Genomic DNA, 21,214 nt, shown 5'->3' on the forward strand with positions numbered 1-21,214 from the left:
CTTTATACTTTTTCAAAATTAATTAAGTTCCATTTATAAAAAACACCTGATGTCTCAAACCTCAGGTATGGTATTCAGTTGTTATTATTTAAGCATTGTTATCTACTAATGAGTTAGGTATTTCGGCATCATAAGCATGTTGACGAAGGCTTGAGAAAAAGTTGATGTAGTCCTATGAACTTCCACGATCGAAAACAGGTAGGATAGGAAGGATTTTTATTTACTTGTCTATTAGGCTTTATATATGAACGTAATTGTCATCTTTTTAGAATGTTGTTAAAGTAATATTTTGAATACAGCTTAAAAGGTCTTAAACTACATATTACAACACATAGTTATTATTATTTTTATACGAACTGGCTATAATGCACCAGTCAATTGTAACCACGCCCACCCCCCACCCCAGGTCCGGGGAATAACGGGGACTTTGACTTTAGTTCAAGCCAACCGCGGGTAAAATCCCCATCCTGCGGGGACGAACTGCTGGTCAAATCCCCGCCAAATGCCCCCGCCCGAAGTCAAAATCACCGCATTCACCCGGCACTGCGGGGCCACCTGAAAGGTAAAAACACGGCCCATTTCCCCGGCTATCCCCGGTATACCCTCGGACCTGTGGGCCGTGGTTACAATTGACTGGTGCATAACAACGGTAGGGTCAGCGCCTGTTTCGTAGGTAGAGTCGGGTAACCTGAACCAAAAGTATTTTTTTAGGTCTACCATTTCCTACCAAATCTTATTACTGTAGGTGAAATACTGTCGATGCTAAATGCGTGTTGTTAAATGTTATACATCATCGTTAATGTACAGTCGAACCCCGTTGGCTCGAACTCGCTTGGCTCGTATTTCTCGTTGGCTCGAACTGGAATAAAAGGACCGATTTTTTATACTGAAGGTAAACGTTCCCGCTTGGCTCGAATTTTCCGAGGTTCAAGGTATTTTCCCATGTCCCTGAGAGTTCGAGCCAACGGGGTTCGACTGTATTAATTTAATTTTACAAAATGAGTAAATAATTGTTAAACATCTGCAACTTATTTGACCAGCTTTAGCAGTGTGTGTATACCACGTGATAAATTGCGTCATAAATGCTACGTCGGAAGGCAATATTTTGCTTCGAATGAAGACTTTAAACAATGATAACTTTTCATTTTTTTCACCTTATCAAACTCCGGTTATAAAACAAAGGTGGGGCTCTTTAAGCGGCATAGACTGCCCGTTGTTTCATTTAAAAAGGTTTAGTAAAAGGAAAGTTATCTTTGAGTTAAATTTTCATTTTAAGCAAAATATTGCCTTCCGACGTAGCATATATGACGTAAATTATCACGTGGTATACACACACTGTTTAGGAGTATAACTTGTTTAATACAGACTGATCAATCAAATGAAGATTTGCATATTTGAGTCTCACACTTCCTTTCTTAATTGGAAGTAATTGTGTATTTTTAAGCAAGTGAATGAGGTAAATATGAAGCCATTGATATTGACTGGTAAAGGTAATAAAAATCAATTTGCTTTATATAGGTTCATTCGGAGATGGTTGTAACGCATGCATATGCAAAGAAGGCGTTGTCACGTGTTCTCCTCCACCCTGCCCCGCCACGCCTCTCGATTGTGTCAATCCAGTCATCGATGGAAATTGTAAATGGATCTGCCCAAATGGTAAATTGTGTTCATGGCTGGTATTTAATATTGGTCTTAAGTAGATCTAAGAACGATGTAGCTAAACGGATTACTTGTTATAAATAACTGACCAATGGAGTGAATGGAGTCAATGATGTATGACCCTAAGAATAACTTTAGTTGTATATTGAATGCCACTCCATCTTTATATTCAATTGCTGTATATTTGAACTTGATAACCTTAATACGTCATCTGAAACATGTGCGAGGTTATGTCATCAATTAACATTGAAACTGGTACTTTAATAATGCTAACAATTGTTCACTTATCTGTGCCGTCGTATATCGCGGCAACGTGAACATGACGTCATTTGAATATATTTACACCTCAACTTCCATTCCTTAAATGAACTGCCTTTCGGCAATTGCGTTCATCAATCGATGAACGCAACATCTTCGGATATGTTCGGATCGTAATTCATTGCATAACAATATACATGAACGCTATTGATCTTGTTATTGGTTGTATTGTGTTTGCAGGTCCCGTAAAATATAGATAAACATTTTTAAAAGTGTTAGTTTATTATATTTTAAATATATTGGTACCAGAAGTGTTTTAATTTTACGTTTTAATGTGATTTCAAGTGGTTGATCTTTTCCCGCGTTATTGTGACGTCATTTGAAAAAAACGTTTCCGGTTATAGTCGGGTCGTTCTATTTACAGAATGGGTAAAAACGGATTACTGAAAGGTTTTCTTAAATGAAATGAAGTTTTTTTTTTTAACAATTCTTGAATGAAATAATGAACTATTGGTGTAAATATAAGGAATGAATTGCGGGGTTGATGTCATTATCGGGGATATGAACGCAATTGGGTTGGTCAAAGTACGCGTGGGGTCCTTCGGACTCCACACACATTGACCAACCCAATTGCGTTCATACCTCGATAATGACATCAACCCGCAATTCATTCCTTAATTGAAACAGCCCCAACGAATCCCTGAGATTAATGAAAAAATGTATTATATGACAATTACAATGTGTGTATACCACGTGATAAATTGGGTCACAAATGCTATGTCGGAAAGCAATATTTTGTTTTGAATGAAAACTTTATAACGATAACTTTACTATAACTACACCATTTTTGATAAAACATAGCGCAGTCTACGCCGCTTACAGAGACCAGCCTTCGGTCTGTAACCAGATTTTGATTAAGAGTTAAGTGTCTAAAAAAAAATTCGACTTTTCAGAAAACCGCTGCCTGAAGACGCACTGTCAAAACATTATTTTGGTAACATGTTTGTCGAAGTATTTGAAGAAACTAATCAGCTAATCAGCGGCGTCACTGATCACCCTTTGTTTCATTTAAACTGGTGTAGAAAAAGAAGAAAAGTTACCTTTGTTTTAAGTCTTCATTTTAAGCAGAATTTCGCCTTCCGACGTAGCACATATGACGTAATTTATCACGTGGTATACACAAACCGATAAATCACCCAGGAATATTTTTGCAAATTATATCGTTTATCCTAACCATTCAAGACTCCACTATTTTATTTTTAGGAACCAACTGCATGATTAACCCAGCTAAAGGTCTAGAAGAGGGGAACGTCCTCAACATCGGAGAACACAAGGTTGTCCTTGGAAACAAATTTTGTATTTCCGTTTCCGGTGATTATTGGGCCCCGGCTTGCTACTGCGTCACAATGAATTGGACGGAGTTTATCTTGAAGTTACATGGAGGAGAATGCATTAAGGATCCAAAGTGGTAGATAAAAGCACCCAAGACTAACAATGAATAAGCATAAAGTTTTTGTTTAAATTGTGAAACTATTTTCCCGCCTTTTATATAAGCCGATAACTGAAAATTGGTAAAATAAGTGTAAACTACAATTAATAATTTTCTATTAAATGCAAACGATTAAAATTATAGAAAATAAAATATAGACCCTCTTGGTTTATTTTTCCTTTGTGTCACAAACACAAGGTATATTTATTTATAAGGAATTGTTTACATCGGTATCCTCACTATTCCATTTAAGGACTTATCTCATACAGAATTATATGCAATATTCTTAATTCAGTTGTGTTATCAATAACCCTTTTATGATGGATAGTTTCAGCCAGAGAAAAAAATACAAATCATAAACAACACGATGTTTATTGCATGTAATTAAGCGGAATAGACTGCCCTTTGTTTCATTTAGAATGGTGAAGAAAAAGAAAAGTTATCTTAGTTTTAAGTCAACATTCGATGCAAAATGTCGCCCTCCGACGTAGCATTTATGACATAATTTATCACGTGATATACACACACTGTGTATGCAATAAATGCAATTTGCTTCGTCAAAAAAAACCCCTTAACTTTAAACGGGGAAGTCAGAACTCTCCGAATGACACATTCATACGAATGATTAAGGGCTGGCAGCGATGCAAAAGTGGGTAGGGAAAGTCAAAACCTAAAACGTTTAAAAAGTACATGTTTTATTAAGCTTTGAGGAACGATCGTTTTCAGGTTTGAAACATTTCTTCTTGGCGACATGTTTTGGGTTAGTTAGGAGTTAAACAAATTTAAAAAAAAAAGATAACAACATATTTTGGATCAAAAAGCATTCACATTATTTTGAAAAGGTCTGTCGACATTAATACTTCGTGTTTATGTCAAAATGCCCCAGACTACCTATTTAACAATGTCTTGAGAGATCTTGATGATATCTTGTCAAATTAGAAAGTTATTCAAAAAAATAATAAATATTCGTGGATGAAATACATTTCCGGGTTACAAAAATGCATATATCTTTTTTAAAATAGCTGCAATCAACACTTATCCACAATACATTGTTGATTGGGCAGTCCCGATGAATTTGACTCACAAACATATTCTTATTGTATTAAGACATTTCCGGGAAAACATAAATGCTTTTTGATTTGAAATCGGATAAAATATTCTTTCGTAAAAAATGCTCAACTCATAATGACAGCTTTTCATGTTGCAACGGATATATGAGTCATGCTTGTTGAGCATTGAACCTCACAACTAAAAAGAAGTTGATTTTTAAAACATTTAAAATGTTGGTCCCTCAATCGGTTTTTGCATCGCTGCCGAACCTTACTTTAAACTAAAACTTATTTTATCAAATTATCACATCGTTTTATGTAACTTTTCATGCCGACTCTCACAGATTGAATGTTTTGACAGGTTTTTTATATTTTTGTCTTGGAAAGAGCGAATTTTTACGAAAATCCATGGAAACCAGTTATATAAGACTACTGACAAAAAAATAGATCGCAGATTTTTATATTTAAAAGTTCAAAAATTGATGTTTTATGCATTTTTCTTAAACCGTTAGTAACGGGTTAAGCCATAAGACATTATTTTTCGAACGGAAATATGAAAACCTACGATTCAACAATCTTATATTATTGGTTTGCAGATATTTACGCAAATATTTGCTCTTTCCAAGACAAAAAATAAAAAAAAGTTGTAAAAAAGGTATATCTGTGAGAGTGCAGCTTTAATATCTAATCTCTTAACTTGAGCCAAATAATCAATTGTTTGCTAAGAACTATTTTAATAACAAGTCGCACGACTTCAAATATAATAACTTTTATTCGTGACTGCAAAATTACTGTTATGAATTCCCACAAATACAAAAATCTAACATCTACAAGAATTTATTTGCCTGAAAAATAAATATGAAACCCAGTATTAATCCCACACCACAATATAACAAACTACCTGCCAATTAGTTTTGAAATATTGAGGATAATAACTAAATTTCAACATTTAAAAGATAACAAGAGCAACTAGATCAAGAAAACAGTGTATCAAATATTTAATATATTTCCTAATCGTCCCAATTTCTCGAAACTTCTTAAGTCTCTTATAACAGAATTAAGCTAAACTCACTATTTTTGTTTTTCAATAATTTGCATAATATTTACTTCTTTAAGAGTTTTTTTTTATATTTTAGATAGGAATTAGCTGTACGTTAATTACATTAAACAATTTTTCATTAATCAAAATTTAATTTAAGTTTGTTTTTTTGCTAATTGAAATAAGCTATTTAAGCCTGTTAAGCTTAAGAAATTTCGAGAAACTGGGGCAAGACTTAAACTGTACTCTAACAGATCAACAGTTTTGACACCGTTTATTTTTGTTGTCAGGGAATGAGCCAATTTATGCGTTAATGTCTGGAAATCAGTGTAATAAGACTGCTGACAAAATATCAGATCACACTTGTTCATATTTACGTTCGAAAATTGATGTTTTATGGCATAAAGTGTTTCTAATGCTTAAAGAAAAAAGGTTTTTCGTCAGCTTTCCAAACTATTGAGACCTGGCCCCAATATCACGAAAATACTTAAGTCAAATCTCAAACTCAATCTCAACTCATTTTATCACATTAAAGCATAGTATTTTTCATAATATTGAATGTTTTTATACTTTTTGAAAACGTATTTCCTCATTGAATGTGTTATTAAAAGATTTTGACAATATTTCAAAGTAATCTTATTCTAGAGCAAAAAACATACTTGAGTACTTGTTAAAAGGCAATAAATTGAACTCAAGTACATTTTTGCCTGTAGAATATTTTTCGATTGGAATCTAGACCAAAGGTTTCAATCACCATATGCAATGATAGAATGTAGTTTAAAAATGTGTAAAGACATATATTTCTTTTCAATAGATGTTGATGTTATATGGTAAAATAAGTTGAGATTGAGTTTGAGATTTGACTTAAGTATTTTTGTGATATTGGGGCCTGATCTGTAGAGAGTTTTCTAATATGACTGAAATTGATTTGCGATGAAGGCATTGATGCCCAAATCAGCTGATTCTGTGACAAAAATGAATTTAAAGTCAATACTGTCAATCTGTGAGAGTGCAGCTTTTATTCAAATCATACACTAATAAAGTCTCCTACTCATAGAGTGTTCAAACATTCACTCCAGAGTTCCACCAAATACCCAGTAAATAATATAAATTCTAGTCCAAACTTGAAAGGAAGCTGTGATTTTGTAAAGATGGAACACAAACTACTACAAATGATACCAAAAACCTTATTCGTTTGTACAAGTCATGCTGAAATGAATACACCAAGTTAAACAGCAAGTTCATGATGACACACACAAACGTATTACGTATTAATCATTCAAAAAATATATCTAGGTCAATATAAAATAGGTCAAATGTAAGCAATGACACCATTTACAGTTTGCCCTTCTTTGTTAACCAATGAAATAAATAGCTGTATTGCGTTTTTAATTAAAATTATAACAACATGATATTTATCATAACATTCCCAGACAACATGATATTTATCATAACATTCCCAGACGCCTTGATGCGGAGGAAATGAAAAAGTCATTTTCCTGTTTGCGGTTCATATGATGAAACGCGATTGCATACGTGATTCGATATGTCAAACTATATTAAATGTGTTATCGTTCACACTTTTAATTTTATGAGACATATCACGTCGATCGTTAAGCTTGCTTGTGATGTTTTTTTTTTATAAATTCCAAACATGAACTTTAACTAATACATGAAATGTCTAAGCGCACAAGGGCTGAACGCGAAAAGGTTCCAAGTTACATGGAATAAATTGGCGGAAACAACAATTTAGCTTTCACCCTTCAATAATACAATAAAAAGTACAGGGACAAACCCATCAGTCGAAAATTACCCCCCCCCCACACACAAACATAACAACAACAACAACAACAACAACAACAAGAACAACAACAACCCTGTTTAGAGGCATAGAAAAAGGAGCCGAACGACAATTAACTAGAGACAAAAGTGTATACACACCACATAGACAAATATGAAACCCTCACAAACAGAGCATACGCGCATCTAAAAAGATTTACCAAGGTGCCAAACTAGAGACAAGAGTGTATAATCACCACATGCACAAATATAAAACCCATCACAAACAGACTATACGCGCATCAAAATAGCTTTACCTTACACCAGTTTCAGTTTACGAACAGTAAAATTGGTATTTTAAAAGATCATACAAGACATGACAAATTCGGCCATGCTGTCGACAAGCCTTTAACTTGAAAACTGTCGACACAAGCTTTTGTCAAACAGTTCTTATCAAGCACACGACACAAGCAGTTTTTTGTAAATATTACAGTCAAATATAACTGAAGCAATTTTAACAATGAAAACTAACCATTCAGTTTGGCAAAACCACTATTTCATACATCTTCACTACTCGACCAAAACAATATAAAGCCGATCAATGCTCCTGTTTAAAGGAACCCGGATGGAGGCCTACGAGGCACGCAACGAGAAAAACAACGGCACAATAGAACAGACATTAATTCCACAAATATTAAAGTATTGTTATTAATAACAATTGGCGCGACCTCAACAAATATGAATCCAAATATGTTTTAACATGTGTTGCTTACACGTGTCACATGGTTTTCCGTTTGGAATTGTGAATGTATTACACGACTTTGGACTGATGATGTAAACTGCGTGCACATAGGATAACGGCCTAACGGATCGTTTAAACAAGTGTTAAAAGTGAATGACGTACTAAGGACTTTTCAAATATGTGTAAAGTACGGATGACTCACGACGGACCGTTTAAAATAAGTGTAAAATACGGATGACTCTCGACGGACTGTTTAAAATAAGTGTAAAATACAGATGAATCACGACGGACCGTTTAAAATAATTGTAAAATACGGATGACGCACTATGGACTGTTTAGAATAACTGTAAAATACGGATGACGCGCTCTGGACTGTTTAGAATAAGTGTAAAATACGGATACCTCACTATGGACTGTTTAGAATAATTGTAAAATACGGATGACGCGCTATGGACTGTTTAGAATAAGTGTAAAATACGGATACCTCACTATGGACTGTTTAGAATAATTGTAAAATACGGATGACGCGCTATGGACTGTTTAGAATAATTGTAAAATAAGGATGACGCACTATGGGCTGTTTAGAATAAGAGTAAAATACGGATAACTCACTATGGACTGTTTAGAATAAGACTTAGTGTAAAATAAGGATGACGCACTAAGGAATATTAATAGTAAGACTTAGTGTAGAATATGAACGACGACCTAAGGACCGCATTATTGACCGTTTAAATTAGTGTAAAATACGGATGACGCACTATGGATTGTTTTAAATAAGTGTAGAATACGGATAACGCATGTTGGACCGTTTAAAATGAGTGTAAAATACGGATGACGCAAAAAGGACGGTTCAAATTAAGAGTTAAATAAGTATGACGCACGACGGACCGTTAAAAAATAAGAGTTAAATTGGGACCACCATAATCCACCATATTTTCATCTATGAACATTTTAGCAAAGATATAACCCAGCGTCTAAAGTCTACATGAAATACACAGTAAGTGATAAAGTTTGCCGGTATGTTGATATATGCTGAAAATCCAAGTAGACGAAACCACCCATAGGCTAATCCTATGTCCTCTTCGTTATAATTACCATGTACGATTCGGTACATTTGGTTTCCGAAAAAGGGAATCAGACTTATCACAATGACAAAAGTCAAAATAATCATTATCTTCGTCGCTTTTATATCAATAAGTCTAACGCTGCCTGCTTCGCGTGACCCTAAGGCCCTGAGTTCAATTGCCGATTTAGATAGAACTTGGAGCCGATACGCTTCGCGTATGATTGATGAAACACGTGGGTATACTTTCTTGACTGAGACAGTTTCAGCTGTCGGGAAAGAAAAGGGCTCGTATGTTTGACAGGTTATTTCATTTCTTGAACTTAACAACATATTCAGCTGACGCTTGGAATGGTGTATGTTTGGAAACGTAACGTCCGTGAGGTTTCATTGTTCTGACGTCTCTATTTCCTAAACAAATTCCGGAGGATGCGGTGGAATCCTGCCTGTAATGGTCACTTGATGAAGCTAATGTTGCTCGTTCTTGGTGAATTGAACATTCGACGGTGGAAGTGCCGGAATCGCGTCCTCGGTGGCATGTTGACGAAGACAGAAAATTAAAATGTTTTCTAATTGCGTATATAATACGTCCGTACAACATAACGTAACAAACAATTCTAATAATCGTCTTCAGAACTACAAATATACCAAATGAGGTCACGAATCGCCTAATATCCCCATCCACAGCGACCTGACAAACTAACCTGTAGCTTGATTTCAGTTCGATCCTTCTCCATTTGTACATTGCAAACACCGGGAGTGCGTTTACAAATGCCCAGACGGTGGCCAAACCGCAGGCTAAAATTGCTCGTCGGCGGTTAACCTGCCATCCAAGTGGATGGCAAATCCGTCGGTATCTGTCTACTGCTACCGCCAGCATCACGGAGTATGGTATTCCTAACAAGAAATATTCCAGGAAAGTTGTCGTCCGACAAACGATATCTACTTTTGGATATGTCTTAATTACCAGTTCAGCGACATTGTTTGTTATTGCTAAAACTGTCGCTAATAGGTCAACAATGGCGAGGTAGAAAATATACACGTTAATGGACAACTTTAACCTTCGTCGGTAAAATACAATGATCGTAACATTTCCAAAGAGACCTATAACCCAACATATCGACAAAAACACAGTCGACTGGACATACGGAGCGAGAGACCCCAGTTTGTTTGCAGCATTGGTTGTGTTGTTTCCAAGATTTACCATATTTATTAGAATAATGTAATTATTGTCATTCATCTGCAGTATTTTATATATTTTTTCCAGTATTACTCTCCATTAATTAAGCAAATTTCAATTAACTCCAGGTCTGTACAATGTTTCTTACAGCATGAAACAATCTCCAGTTTTACCACTTAGAACTGTTGTCTCCTACTGGAACAATTCCAGGAATAAGCTGGCTGATACCTGCGAACTAAACAATATTTCTCACAATGTGCTTAGTATCTAAGAATAACATAATAACATATTATATCCTTTAGAAAACTGTTGTATTTCAGCTAGAAGAAATTTTGCGTTTCTTAAACAATGTTGTAGACGGTTGTTTTTTAGCGAAACATTTTCACGTCAATTCCAATTAAATTCCTGACATTTGCAACGCCTTATCATTAACAGACAATATAAGCCTTTTCGCCAATAATAAAACCCCTGTTATGACTAGGTTTGATATATGTTTTCTCAATTAGTGAGAGATAAATTTGTTAGCCATGTTGCATTTCATTTTAACTATACCTTTTTCGATTGAGATGTATGAAAAGTCGATGATACTATTAACGAATAATATTCTTCGTAACTACGACTATGATTATTTTACGTATTTGCGGACAAATCTTTGTTTGTGTGGTATTCCATAAGTTCATGTGCGCTAAAAATGCAATTACAATACAAACGCGTATTTATTTTATTTATCAAACCAATATTATTTGACTACAATGTTTAAAGCTGCACTCTCACAGATTGAACGTTTTGACATTTTTTTGCCTTGGAACGAGCCAATTTTTGCGAAAATCCATGGAAACCAGTTACATAAGACTGCTGACAAAGAATTAGATCGCAGATTTTTATATTTAATTTCAAAAATTGATGTTTTATGCATTTTTCTTAAACCGTTAGTAACGTTTTAAGACACAAAACATTAATTTTCGAACGGAAATATGCAAATCTGCGATCAGATCTTTTGTCAGCAATCTTTTATCATTGGTTTGCAGATATTTACGCAAAAAATGCTCTTTCCAAGGCAAAAAATAAAAAAAAATTATTGCACAAATGGTATATCTGTGAGAGTGCAGCTTTAAGATCGGTCGAACTATTGTTTCAAGATTCAAGATTCAAGATTTATTTACAGAATATCCAGAAGGCCATAGGCCATGTGGACAAATATATATACAATATAGTGTTTTCAGGTGATTCCATGCATACAAACAACAAAACTAGACAACACAAAAAAACAAAACAAAAAACCCCAGAAAACAACAACACAAAAAACAACAACATAAATATCAAATACGCAAATACACCAACTTCATAAGTTCAGTAAATCAAAATCTGTTATAATACAATCTATTAATTAAATTAACGTGTCAATAACGTTGTATGTTTGTTCACAGATAAGTTGAAATAAATACATGTACATATATACAATAGTCGTTCTATAATGAGAGTTGTCTTTGCAAAATATCTGCAATTCCCTATATCCGACAACCTATACAAAACGAAACTATAGGGAGCCTAAGGGAAATCACTTAAACTTTAAAATTCACTGTTGTAATAGTCATATCTGAATCAGGTAAGATTAGATAATGACTGTAAATGAAACAAAATTTAGAGAATCATTGTATATGATCACTGTGTGCAAATATTCAGTCTAGTAACAATACAGACAGAGAGTGTGTGTCGAAGTGAAAAGTTATATTTAATAAATACTTATACGGATTTAAGCAATCATGCATACTTATTTTGTTTCAGGTCGAGATACATCACCAGAAGTATTAGCACACATCATTTATGCAACTATCACTTTCGATTTTGTTTTACTAAATAATAAAAGCTGAACACTCACTTATGTAACAGTACTTCTATGAAAAAGTATATCATACATGTTTGTTTAACTTGTAAATATTTATAACTAACTACACAATTCAAAACGTTACATGATAAACGGATAGATCACAATACACGTGCAATAATTAGGACGCATACATGTCAACTGATCTAACTAAAAATGCATTGTAAACATATATACTAAGATTTCTTAATATGTCTTCTTTATCAGATGTAATTAATTGGATAAACTTTTGCATGTTTGGTCTACGCCTATAAAATATTGGTATATATTTACGTCTTATATCAGAGTATAGGGCACATTCCAGAACAAAGTGGTATTCGTCTTCTAAGACTTGACATGTATTGCATTTTCTCTCATCAACGGATATTGGATTGGGTTTCGCCCATCTTCCACTCTCGATCATAAGTCTATGTGCAGATACACGTAATCTTGATAAACTAAATCGAAACTTTTTAATACTGCATGAGATTAAGTAAGGTTGGAGTTTAAAACATGCTATATTGTTATAAAACAAAGCTCTACTAAAGGCTTCTGATCTTCCATTCCAGTTTTGGATAAAATTATCATTTAGTCTCTGTTTAACATAAGCAAGAAATAATTTATCGTTCCCTACTTCTTGGAAGAGCCATACATCATAAAAAACGAGTGAACTCAACAGATCACGTAATAAAGAGCACCAACTTTTCTTATTAGGGTACATTTCACAGTCATTCAATAAAGTAAGATATATTTTCTTATTAAACTTATTATCACTTGTACGTAATAACTTAACCCAGTACTTTATAATATTACTGTATCTAATTGTCTGATAGTTTACACGTCCAAGCTCACCATAAATAAAATCATTCTGTGTACTTCTTTTAACACCCAACAATCTTTTACAATATTGCATATGTATTCGCTCTATGGCGTTACCTTTGACAAAGCCCCACACTTCACTACCATAATTTAGAATGGGCGAAATAAGCTTATCAAACAAATCTAACTTGTGTTTAATAGTAAGGTCCGTAAATTTATACAAATACTTGTTCATCTTAAAAATTGCTTTTAAAGCTTGCCCTGCAATTGTATTTTGGGCATCTGAAAATGAGCCCCCGGGAGTAAAAACCGTTCCCAGATAATTAAACTTATTAACAATCTGAATTTCATTACCATGATAATAATTATGAATATTTGCCGGGAGCCGTCCTCCCTTCCTAAAAACAATTATTTTTGTTTTATCAGTATTCACAACTAATTTCCAACGTTCACAATATTCTGACAATAAATTAAGACTTTCATGCAATTCCACAGCATTATTAGCAAACACGATAATATCATCAGCATATAGTATTAGAAAAAGTTTAAACGAATCAATATTGATACCATTAATACCCTTTTCATAGAAAATTGACTCTAAATCATTTAAAAACATCGAGAACAAGAAAGGCGATAAACATTCTCCTTGTCGTACACCTATCACACATTCATATGTTCCACTCAACTGGTTACAATACTTTACTCTGGATTTCGCTGACGAGTACATGGATTTAATTATACCAAAATATTTTCCTCGTAATCCTAACTTAATAAGTTTACTCCAGAGATTATCCCTAACAACATAATCAAAGGCTTTAGTAAAATCGATGAATACACAGTACAGTTGCTTACCTTGATTAAGAACATGCGTTAATAAACCATGAAGTACAAAAATATTATCTATAGTACCCATATTCGACCTAAATCCAGCCTGCGCTTCAATATATACAACCTTCGGCCCACTCAGATAGTCTGTTGTTCAAAATTCGTGTAAAAAGTTTCCCCAGAGTACTTAGTAGCGTTATACCCCTATAGTTATTTTCATCATTTATACTACCTTTCTTATGTAATGGCACAACAAAACCTTCAGACCAAGACGCTGGAAAATGACCGGAATCAAATATCTTGTTAAAAAGAGTATGTAAATATGGTAATAGTACATCTTTACCGTGAATAAAAAAATAATTTAAGTGCATATCTGGACCGCCACTTTTATTAGTATTTAATTCCTTAATAGCTTTAGAAATACTTTCAACATTGATCGGTATATTTAATTCTTTGAACATTACACTAAATTCATTTTTTTCATATCGTTCCAAAAAATAAACTACATCATCATCTGGCGTAAAAAACTATACTATTTGGGTTGTTAACACTTTTAAAATACTGCTCAAAAGCACCCAATGTGACATTTGCATTCTGAATACCAGCAGATTGCTTCAGCATATTCCAATATAATTTAGCATTTTTAAATCTAGCTTGCTCAAGCTTTTTAGTCTGAAACTTATCATAGTTAAATCTATGTTTTCTTATACATGTTTTATATTCTGACCTGGCAGCATTAAGTAAAACCCTATGTTCATCCGACTTATCATTTCTATAAATATTCAACTGTCTATGAAATATATTTCTTTTCCCAGCACACTCAGTAGTAAACCAAACTTTATGAGCAGAGTTGCGATCAATATTAGCATCAATATTGTTAGTTCTTATTTTTCGTTTAAAAATTGGAGATACAACTGTATCTAATATGTCATTGAGCTGTAAAATACTAGCATCGATATCATGCATTGAAGTACTATTACTAACAACATCATTGCATGTATTTAAACTATCAATAATATTCTCACTGCTTAATCTTTCTTTGTATGTTTGTTTATGGTCATTATTCCAAACATATTTATGAGGTATACTCTATATTTCGTCCTTAGCCTCACTGTTACTCGTAGTAACTGAAATTGAACTGCTAAACATAAACGTGAAATCTATCAAACAATGGTCAGATAAAATATTTGGGTCACAAACACAGAATTTATCAACACATTTAAATATATCAGGCGTTGAAATAACATAATCAACTAAACTAGACCCAGCTCTACCCAGGAAAGTAAAATGGCCTTCTTTATCTTCGTCAAATCTCCCATTTAAAATGCGCATACCCGTCTGTTTACAAAAATCTAATAAAATTAAGCCGTTATTGTTAAGCCTTTGTCCTGGGAATTTCTAGCAATACATGTATCAATAAAATAGCCTTCGGGCAAATAATCAATATGGTTTAAATTTTCATCCGGCACATAATCTGGTAAATCGGATGTATGTGCATTCATATCTCCACACACAATTAAATTAAGATTATCGCCACACTTTGAATTGAGCTCACAAACATAATTAATTAACCTGTCAAATGTATGACTGTCTACCATCGGTTGCCGCGAGCTACCCTCTGGTACAACATAACATAAGCAAATATACAAATCATGTTCTAAACATATTTTCGATGCTGAAATTTTTACACATATAATATCATCGTGACATTTGAAAACAAGTGTATCTTTACAAATATATTCATTCCTAATATATACTATAATTCCACCTGATGACCTTTTACTGGTCTTTAAAAGTTCGGTTCTATTTAAGACAAAATACTCAAATCCATTTACTTGTAAATCTGAAAAGTTATTGGCCCATGTTTCTGTAAACAATACAATGTCATGTGAGTTAAAAACATTAATTAATTCTTCAGATTGCAACTTATTTACACGCATTGTCGCTAGTCCTTGTACATATATAATGAATGGCTGACTGTGACCGTGACTGTGATCAGCCCTTGTTGTAGACCTTGCAACCCTAGGGCGGCCACGTGCAGGTGTGTTTCCGTCGGAACTGATATTTAGAGTGTTAGGGTCAATAACACTGGATTTAACAGAAGTTTCATCCATTGCCGTAACGGTGGGATAGTTTGTGCTTAAATCGATTGGCGTCGTGGTTACCGGATTTTGCACATTGGTATCACTAACTGCTTGCGTAGGATACGGAGAATTGTTACTGGTAGACATCACTGGGGTGATAGAAACGTCATTTGCTGCCAAACCCATGACTAAGGGACTTTCACAAGTTATGAACCTACCCGAACCGCTGACGCTATTTTCAGGCATTACGTGCTGCGGCTCCTGTGCCTGCGTTCGAGAGTTAACCAGTGGTACGTTCACCTCCATTGGCATATGCACCGGCGGACTCGAAGTTTTCGGTGGGATAAACGGCGGTGATGCCGTCCGTGTCACGTCCCTGCTTACCGGCGCTGCACAGTCACTATGACCGACTATATCCCGTTGGATAACACCAGGGGTGGATTTGCAGAGGGTGAGTTTGTAATGCAACCGTTAGTCTGATGATCAAGTTCCTTTTCATCACGAATATACTGGGGTTTTACCATGTTAAGGTTTTCCAATTGTGAGAGTCTATTTGCCGCTATATACTGACCCCACTCAGGTAGTTCGTCGTGCACCAGGGTACCATCCTGGGTCAGCTTGGCCGGGTACACAATTTGCACCCTCGATCGCGTGTCCTGGTTTTTAAGTGCCTTGTACCTTGGCCAGAGACGCCCCCGAGCTTCCTGGATCTCACGCGGGAAATCAAAATCAATAGAAAACGGGGTGTTTCTCAGTCGCCGGACGCTACTCATCACAAGCTCGACGTTTCCGAAGTCGCGGAAATTAGCGATGATCGGCCTGTTTTGGTGTTGCCTCCGTGGATGTCTCTGCCCTAGTCTGTGCGCTCGAGCAATGTATATGCAACGTGGGTCAATATCGAAATGGTTTTTCAGAAAGTCAAGCAAGATGTGTGTGCAATTCTCTCCATTGTTCTCAATAAATCCCCTAAATATCAAATTATTTCGTCGAGATCTGGCTTCAATATCAATGGACTTATAAGCCAATGTCTTTAGGAGGTCCGACTGTTCATTTGTTGTTGAAATAACCCGACTCAGTTTTTCATTGACATTTACAACAGTTTTATGGAGATAAACTATTTCCTTACTACAATTCACTTGCTCGTTTCTAATAAAACGTAACTCATCAAACATATGCACCATCTTATTGTCTAATGAACTCTGCATAAAGTCTTGCCTTGTAATTTGCCCAGGAAATGATTGTCCATATGAATGTCCAGTTTCCCGCTCGGACAAAGCCCCATACCTGTTCTGTACTGGCACAGAAAAATCACTATTTGCCATATTTTAAATCCAATAAAGCACTCAAAAGTTAAATAGCCACGTAGAAAACTTATTTAGGTACAAATCCACGGCAAAAATACTTAAAATTGCTTTTAAATCCATTAAGTGACTCTTTTTTCACCTGGGAAAATTTCATCTGTAAACACTAAGTCACGTGAAAGATTCTCAGTTTCTCGGTGATCTTGAATGCCAACAACAATTTTGTCTGGTACATATTAGTTAATTAGTACGCCTCGGGTCTTAAACCCCACCAACATTAACAGTCTTTAGCAATTTTACCTGTCTTAGTATATTTACTGCAATTATGTATTAAACCTTAAATATTAAAAGTAACAACCCTTTTGAGACCTTAAGAGCCTGATATCTGAGATTTCCAGAAGTCGCGTGCTATCCAGGTCACCCAACACTATAAGACAAAAATTATGAATATGTTTAAAAACATTGGAAACAAAAGGCACACGCCCAATAGCCACAAAAAATAACCTTGTTTTATAGACTCAAGGGTCAATGTCTTAACGAAACGTCACGAGTAAAACATAACCTTATATATAAATATATGCCATATACATTTATGCAACTCTTTAATTCATTAAGGGGAAGCCGCCCTGGATCTGACAGCAATTATACAATGAAAACTAGATGGGCAAGCCCAGTAGTCGAAAAATCCAAAATAAACCCTGTTTAGTGGCACAGGACATGGGCTCAAACGACAATGCACTAGATACACACATGTATAAACACCACATACATACATATATTTACCACAGACGGACCACACACTCTTCTTAATACATAAATATAATGGAATTAACGCCTTGGAACGTTCACTGAAACACGAATTCACTGGAAACTGGGATTTTAATGTAGTTGCTATCAGTTTTCACTGGTTTCATTGGTGGTTCCAAATAGTTAATGCTACTCAACCTCACACTTGTAACAACATTCCTTACTTGTAGTCAATTTCGCTGATAACACCAGGGACCTTATGCAAAAAGCATCTTTGTAGAAATGTCAACCTAGTGAAGAAAGTGTTCTTTTAAGTTGAATTTTAAGAAAAAATAGCGTTGTTGTTAACATCATAAATATAAATTCAACAACAAGAAAACGATCCAAAATAAACAAAAATCGTTCTTAAAAATTCGAAATAATTGACGAGGTTGAAAATTTCACAAAGAATCCTTATGAATACGGTTCGTGTTGTCGCATTTTCACTGCGTACTGACGCCCGTATTTTCGCGATTCAGACTCTCAATTCCAGAACATGTAAATATTCGTAACAATGACGTCTATGCAAAATCCGGCTAAAACGGTATCACGAAAGCGTATATAGCGAATTAAATATATAAGCGTTATTAGAGTAAGAATGAACTTAAGAGAACTAATATAAAGCTATGCATTCTTATAATAAAGGCATTTTAGATATCTTTCTAAAGTAGCCCAATAACCGTTCCCTTTATGACGAAGGTTGGTTTTTTTTCAGAATAAATCAAAGTACTGAAAGTACTGCTGGATATGATTTATACTGCTTTATACACACATACGAACCATTCAATCGAACATACGTTACTGACTTACGACAGGCCAAAATGGGTGCCATTTACGTATGCTCGCTTGAATGAATTTTGATGCTTCGTACCATTAAACTTCATTTCCCAGATATGTTATGGACGTTTCTTACCAATCATACCAATAAACTTGTTTAAATACTGTTTATTTTGGCCTGTAGCAAGTCAAGTCAGAAATATTTACTTTCTATGAGAGCAATTTATAAACACATCGTGTTAGTAAATAATCATGTGATAATATATGCAACATTGTGAATAAGTGCTTAATAAATGGCCATGTGTATTTGATAAAAAATACTGTATTGCTAAAACACGAAATTAATTGACTTATTTAAATTCTACAGATATAAAATTTCAAATGCCATTTTACCCTCCCGATACCTTAGTGGGACAACTTTCGCTTCGGATGCGAAATATCGTGGGGTTCAATAAGAAAAATAAGTAAATTTTATCGACAAACTTTTCTGAAAAAAAAAGCAAATTCATTTTTAACCAAATTGTGATAAAATCTTCTTACGTTTAATTCGCTTAGCTCCTTATTCCCTTAAAATATGTTGCAAAGGATGTTTGTTCTATAATTGAAAAAGAGCGTTCCTCAAACCATGAATATTTAAAACATTTTTATTTTTGGCCTTCCCAACACCCTTTGACATTATTGAAGGCCCTTAAGAATTGAAGCAAGCCTTCCGAAAACTGTTATAGCGTGTATACACTATTATATTATTGGAAAACCTGAAATCAGTACTCTCCGCGTTCATTCGAATGATTTCATTTTAAAGGTCGTCACCGATTTGGATGTAAAGGCCCATTTGGAAATATTATACCGATATAATGACAAGGAAAACGTGGTTGCGTAGTATCCACTTGGCGCACTCATCAGAGTGTAAAAGGGCCATTTAATTCTTTTTCGTTACGCGCATTTTAATCGAAACATAACATTGCGTAAGAATATAAATATATAAAAACATTAATATATACTGCATTATGTATTTATTTCCATATAAATATGTTATCATCGAGAAATATACAATAACAAGATATATCAACAACAATATTTTATAATATCCATGTTCAATTTCACTATTTATGGTATTGTTCTAGGATGTCTTCACGTTCCCTAGTTCCTTCTCTACGTTTCCCCTTTTATACGGCAAGAATGGTATATATTTCATCAGCTTGGAGTACATAATGGACCGTGGAATTAGCGGATCATAGACCTCGTAGCCTTCGTTAAACTCGGTCCGATCCACATCGGCCCTCTCATCTTCTTCGCTTACCTGCCAAGCTGCGATACCGCGCTCCTCAGCTGTACCTTTTTGAAATGGATAAAATGAAATGAATACTTGAAGTTACAAAAGTAAGTAATTTACGTTTATTAAAGTGAGTGGCTTCAACATTTCTCCATAAAGTATATGCACTAGCCGATTTTCGGAATTTTAGCGTCGTTTTTGCAAACCTAATAACTAGATTTGGTATTTTCCCGATAAATATATGTCTTTATTTAACTTACCTGGGACTGTATTGTCAAGAAAACAAGCTATGATTGTTCCAACAAGGTTTGGATTTCCGACCAACATGGACATGATCTTATCAAACATCGCATGACCTGAAATATTGATATATAATGGTATGATTAATCTTGCTTCGTTATATTTGGATTTCCAACCAGCATGAACATATTCTTCTCAAACATCGCGTGACCGGAAATACATGTATTGGTATATAATGGTATAAATTAATCATCTTGCTTGTTTATGTTTGGATTTCCGACCAACACGGACAAGATCTTATTAAACATTGCGTGACCTGAACTATGTATAACTGATGATAGTATTCATCTGTTCTGTCAGCTTTGGATTGCCGATCGACATCGCCATTATCTTATCGAACGTAGCTTGACCTGATTATTGGATATACGATCTGAATATTCAGCTGCGCATAAGATTTGTATTTTCATTTCAAATAACCATTGATTTTAGATACTGATTAAAATGAAAGTGTTAATATCGTCTTTATATTTAAGTTCATAAACATATGGATAATTGACTTTAAATATAGAGTATGTTTATCTTTTGCGTTCTTTTGATTTGTTTAAAAATAACTTATTATCTCATGATCGTTTGCAATATCTAGAGCTACTTGTGTTTTAGTCCAATGCGTTACTTGGTGTATTTTCGAATGGGAGTGTCAAAATTTCAACTTGACGGAATTTTGTAGAACGATGCAACACTGAATTTTTGGCCAAGGATTGCATCATTTAAATACAAGCAGATCTAAAATATTGCACACGTGTAAGAGCAAAAAATAGCAGTCTTTTATGGGCTAAGAAATATTTTCATATATTTTTGTCAAAAAAGAAATTAAGAAATGAACTCATTAATTCACTTAATAATTGTTTGTTAACACCACTTGTGACCAGCAGTGACCCATGTGTGACACCATAAAGTCACCTAATTTCTCACCCTGTAATTGTTTTA

General features: G+C 34.5%; 1 protein-coding gene across 2 annotated transcripts in view; it reads right to left on the minus strand.

Moving 5' to 3' along the window:
• Positions 1–19,720: 19,720 nt before the first annotated feature.
• The window catches only part of LOC128218093 (solute carrier family 23 member 1-like), a 30,951-nt gene continuing 29,457 nt past the window's right edge, over positions 19,721–21,214 (minus strand). For both annotated transcript variants that reach the window (XM_052925748.1, XM_052925668.1), the window contains exons 11-12: positions 20,248–20,343; positions 19,721–20,049 (exon numbers count right to left, since the gene is read on the minus strand). In XM_052925748.1, the coding sequence (XP_052781708.1) occupies positions 19,835–20,049; positions 20,248–20,343 (311 nt within the window). In that variant the 3' untranslated portion in view covers positions 19,721–19,834. The remainder of the gene's footprint in view (positions 20,050–20,247; positions 20,344–21,214) is intronic.

Source organism: Mya arenaria, chromosome 1 (genome assembly GCF_026914265.1).
Source record: "Mya arenaria isolate MELC-2E11 chromosome 1, ASM2691426v1".
NCBI classification, from domain to species: Eukaryota; Metazoa; Mollusca; class Bivalvia; order Myida; family Myidae; genus Mya; species Mya arenaria.